Genomic DNA, 5,000 nt, shown 5'->3' on the forward strand with positions numbered 1-5,000 from the left:
TATGGTACAGCTTTCCGTCGATGATCCGGGCGGTTCTGTCTCTCGCCGTCACCTGGCCATGGTCCGCCTCGGCCTCGTCATCTGCCAAGCTGACATCTCCCTCCGTGAGCCTCTCTACGTCAATCACACCTTGGAACAGCCGGACGTCCTCCGTGGGGGAGGAGGCGGTACCGGTGCCGCCCTCGGAGCGTGGGTCGCACTCGGCGTCACCCTGATATCCTTGATCGAGGCTGCCTGCGCTGGTGGTCATGGCCGCAGCACTGCCGCTCCAGGCCGCCTCGACGTCAGGTGTGGGCTCTCCCGTGGTCGCCGACGCAAGGAGCAGCCGCGTGGTGAGCGGTGCCACTCGCCGTGCCATGGCTGGGAGCCTTGAGAGGTCAACGCCTATGGGCACTCCCCGAAGCTCGTGGATAGTCTCACTCTGGTCCTCCTCGTGGACAGGTTCATCTTGGTCTTTGTGTCCCTCACTCTGCTGAAGCTCGGCGGTCTTCTTCTCCTCTTCCTTTTCGTCCTCCTTCTTCTGTTGTTCTTCTGCTTCTTCCTCGTCGTGCTGGAACTGTTCAGTCTCAGGGGAAGGATGAGGTCGCGTGGGGGAACTGCTGCTGGAGGAACTGACCTCGGCGGATGTCCGAAGTTCGCGGATGATGGCCGATACGTCCTTCTTGAAGAGCTCCTCGTCCACGACGCCGCTCATGCTCTGCTCCGAGTCCCAGCGGACGAGCGGCACCTGCCGCCCAGAGGCCTCGGGCGGGAGAGAAGCATCGCAGACTTCGTCTTCCAGAGCTGCCACGTCCTCGTCGGAGGGAGATCTGCCTAGGGAAGCGGAAGCCGTGACAGTGAAATCTGGCATTTGATCTGGAGTCAGGATTCCCAGAGAGGACTCGTCACAGGTGGCATCCTCCGGGGAGCCGAGGCTCGCCACGTCGTCTTCGTGATCGTCATGACAGGCTGATCTTCCTTTCGTTTGGGCGAAATCGCGAGTCTGGAGAGATTCTTGACTCTCGGGTGAGTTCGGAACCGAGGAGTCGCGCCCCTCGATGGTGTAGGTGGCATTGGATGCGTCTGACGGCCGGCGCCGGACAGCATTGGGTTCCTGAGTTTGTGTAGAGGACGGCATTAAGCCTTGCCAAACCTGACCTTTACCGCTGTTCACTACGTTCACAGATCTCGCATCGTCGCCGCCGATATCGTCGTGAATTAGGAACACTTTATTTGCGGGCGCGAAGATCCCGTAGTCCGGCCGACACGAGAAATATATAACACCGTTCACAGAGCCATCGTTCTTTCCAACAGGACGCTCGAGCTCTATGCCGCACCACTCGCCACTCGCGAACGCGGTCCGGCCGAAGTAGCGCAGAGTGCCATGCTCCGCCCCTGCCACAACCACCCGCCGCCCCACGCTTTCTGGAGACGGGTACTTCGAAGGAGGCTCAGTGGGGGCGTGCAGTAGAGGGCCGTCCCAGCAGGTGCGTGTCCCGAGGACACTTGACACGCGGTAGGTGAGACTCGGATCGCTGACGTCCTCCTCTGAGCCTCGAGTGATCTTGGCCAACTGTCTCGAGAAGGCCGACTCGGTGGAGGCGCGGAGACTCCTGTGCCGCTCCCTACCCCATACCCGGTCCTCGTCCACCCAGTTCTCGGCGCTAGAGTAAGAATAGCTGAGGCGGCTGCCGGTCGAGGAGGGTCGGGCGGCTCTTCGACTGTGGGCCTCTAGAAGGTCCCCGTCAGAATAGCGAACGACCTTCCCGGATGAGAGTCTGAGACGAGGGACAACAGCCTGGCCTGCGGGGATGTGGTGGGCGGGGCTAGTGTGATGCTGGGGGGTGCTTTCGTAGAGGTGGGTGGCAGGCTCAACGGTATGGGTGCGGATTGGGGCGAGGGGCGCGGGCTCGCCCGCCTTGTACTGACCACCACTGAGCTGGAGTCTAGACACGGCCGAAGAGGGACGAGGGAGGCCAGACCGCCGCACCGTCGGGATGCGGCTCTCGCCCGGGGCCTGCAACACAAACAGTAGGTTAGGAACGACATACATGAAATGGACAAATAACTAACATCTTTAAGTGAATAATCCTAATTCAATGTAAACTAAAAATAAATAAAATCTTTTGACATCTACTGCGATGTGCATGAATTTACATCATGGGATATTTCTGGGAAGTCATCCAAACACAGGGTCGCGGCTGACTAATGCAATGGCCTTGCAGATCGGCCGTTATCGTCAGTATCATGCCACATTGTGATGATTTTGCAAGAAAGAAACTTAACCAAATTTAACCGTCCTTAATATATATTGCAACACCCAGATGTTCCGACATGACAACCAGAGATACAAACTGGGTAATTTCTGCATAAGCATAGTTTTAAATCAATTATTTCTAGATCTAATTACATTAATATAAGTTTGCTTTCAAAACCAAAGTTGCCATGGCAACAGGTGAAGAGACAACAACAAAACGCCAAGAAAAAAGAGCGGAGACCAGAAGTGGCAAGGGATCAATCATGAGAGGTGGTATAATTGCGCCATGAGTTATGCTGGCAGACCTAATATTAAAATTACAGGTATTGGAAGCGCCGTATTAATAGCCATGCCTGACTATCTTGCGTCAGTCCGAAGGTCACGTTTTCTCTTCTCTTCTTTTCCTTCCCTTCCCATTCAATATATTTTGTGATTATCATTTCCTTCAATGATTGTGTCATACAAAAAAAATCATATTTTCCTCAATCCCCCGTGCCTTCTTTGCACGTCACTGTATCACTATCATTACCATTCTCTCCTTTTCCATCCTTCCTTAATCCACCTACTCCTTCCTCTTTCTCTCCCCCCCCCAAAAAAAAAAAACACCCACGCACGGAAGAAAACCCCAAATCCTAAAATAGTCACTAGGTGGGAGTCCACATAGAACCAAAGCACGTGAACAAAGCCTTCGCTCACAATGATAACATGGCTCAGTGATATCCTTGGCCAGGGTAATGGAGGAAGGGCTGACTCATACATACCGTAATTTTGTTTTGGAAATTTGATAATAAAGGAACAAAGGCAAAGAAAAAAAGAAGGATGAAATAAACATACAGCAGCACAGGTTTATGTATATCAAGCAAGCACAAAATCGCATGAATACATGTGGCTTCGCTCGTGCGAACATGAGACATTAAACATATGAGGCTTCCGTCATATGCACGTGTAATCTATCCCATTAAGTCGAGCTTTTCTGGTACATAATTCGCAGATAAGCTCTGATAATGGCTAAAATCTAAATGCAAAATCGAATGATCGTGAACACATTAAAGTTGTCATTCCTCCTTTCGGTCGGTCTCCATCTACCTATTCCATTCGCTTTATGTTCTGTGGCCCGTATTTCCATTTCTCAGTCGACGCATATCAACCACTTCAATTGGCCTCCATTTCCGTCTTCGATTTCGCTTCAGTCGCAATCTGTCCCAAATAGGCCGAAAATCGCTACGCAAGAAATAAGAATACAAATCATGCTTATTTCCTCTCTTCTTGGAAGTCCTCCCCTAACACCTCTATCTCCAGCCCGGCGTTGCTATGGTTACCGCGTCCTTCCTGGACACAAGAGTTTCTCGTGTCCGGTTGTCCATCTCTCGCCTTTTCTTTTTGTGAGTGCTATATTGAATTCATCTCCTTCAGTCACAGGAGCTTTCGTTCCCTTTGTATTTTTCTCTTTTTGGATCTATATCTGGTACCCACCTCCCTGCCTACCTATCTGTCATGTGTCTGTTTAATGATATCCTAACACCTTCCTAATACCTGCCAGTTTCTTATTTAATATTTTCCTATTACCCATCTGACACCTGTCTATCTTCTAGCTTCCTTGTTTCCCGTATTACGTTTGCCTGCTTGTGTATCCGTGTGCATATTTCTGTACGTGTAACAGCATGTTTGTTTATCTATTTCCGTATTTCTTTGTCTCCCTTCTCTGATATTTTCCTTCTTTTCTATTCGTGTCTCTATGGCTGTATGCAGCACTATTCCCATTTCCGTCCGTTTTCATTCACCAAATCCTTTTATCACTCTTTCTCTCTTTTCTTTTTTTCCCTCTCCTCTTCTTTCCTTTCCTTCTCCCCACCTTCCTGTCCCTCCCCCTTCCCATTCCTCTCTTTTCCTATTTCTTTCCCTCCCCTTCTACTCTCCCTCATCCTCCCAATCCCCATCTCCCTCTCTCACCCTCGCCCATCTGCACCCTTCTCACCACATTTTTTTCTTTCTTTCTCAAAAACCCGAGAGTGCCTGACTCACCCGCACGACAGAGGAAGAAGGTTTACCATCACACCGCCGTGCTGGTTTACATCGAGGATTATCCTTCACGCTCTGGTGCCCGTGCTTGCCTCCTCCACACCACCACAGCTATACCACCGCACCATATCACCGTGGATACATTACGTGGCAAGCGCTGATAACTAAGAACTTGGGTCACACCGCTATGCCATATGGGCGAAGTTCATGGTAACGAGAGGTACGGGTGAGAACGCATGGCGTATTTGATATTTGATCATCGTTAAAATTACGTAATTTTGATGATTAACTATGTATATTTTTTCTAATATCGCCACATCACTTTCCGGTCTCTGCCCATGCAACACCACTTTACAACACCACAGCCTTTACGTCATACGTAACCAGATTTACGTCATGACTTATGCAGCGACACATGACAGCAGCAACATAACGATCTAAGCTACATCGTCACGTATTTACATCAATGAAGTTTCCTATATGAATACATTATCACGAAACATACTAACAACATACCGATCTACGCCGCATGACCGTCGCCACATAGCTGTCAACGCCAGACTATCAACACGCCACAAACCACCAAAGCCACACCGCTATCATCTCTACCCACGCCCTCACGCATCATGAAGCTTCATGTCGGCTTCTCCCCACCCCACGCCCCCTCCGACCCCACGCCCCCTTTGACCCCCTCCAACCCCACGCCCCCTCCAACCCCCGCACTTCGATCTGTTCACTGTCGCAA

At 50.8% G+C, this 5,000-nt stretch overlaps 1 protein-coding gene across 4 annotated transcripts in view; it reads right to left on the minus strand.

The window, feature by feature from the left end:
• Nucleotides 1-5,000, minus strand: part of LOC122252199 (uncharacterized) — a 450,493-nt gene that overhangs the window by 363,189 nt on the left and 82,304 nt on the right. For 3 of the 4 annotated variants that reach the window (XM_086530452.1, XM_086530453.1, XM_086530450.1), the window contains one exon: nucleotides 1-1,996. This exon is cut by the window's left edge and continues 967 nt beyond it. In XM_086530452.1, coding sequence (XP_086386578.1) covers nucleotides 1-1,996 — 1,996 coding nt within the window. Of the gene's footprint in view, nucleotides 1,997-4,771; nucleotides 4,802-5,000 lie in introns of those variants that run through there. The other variant, XM_086530451.1, reaches the window with a different exon arrangement.

The sequence above is a fragment of the Penaeus japonicus genome, unplaced genomic scaffold (assembly GCF_977035675.1).
Source record: "Penaeus japonicus unplaced genomic scaffold, GWHDUDI00000001_assembly GWHDUDI00000033, whole genome shotgun sequence".
NCBI classification, from domain to species: Eukaryota; Metazoa; Arthropoda; class Malacostraca; order Decapoda; family Penaeidae; genus Penaeus; species Penaeus japonicus.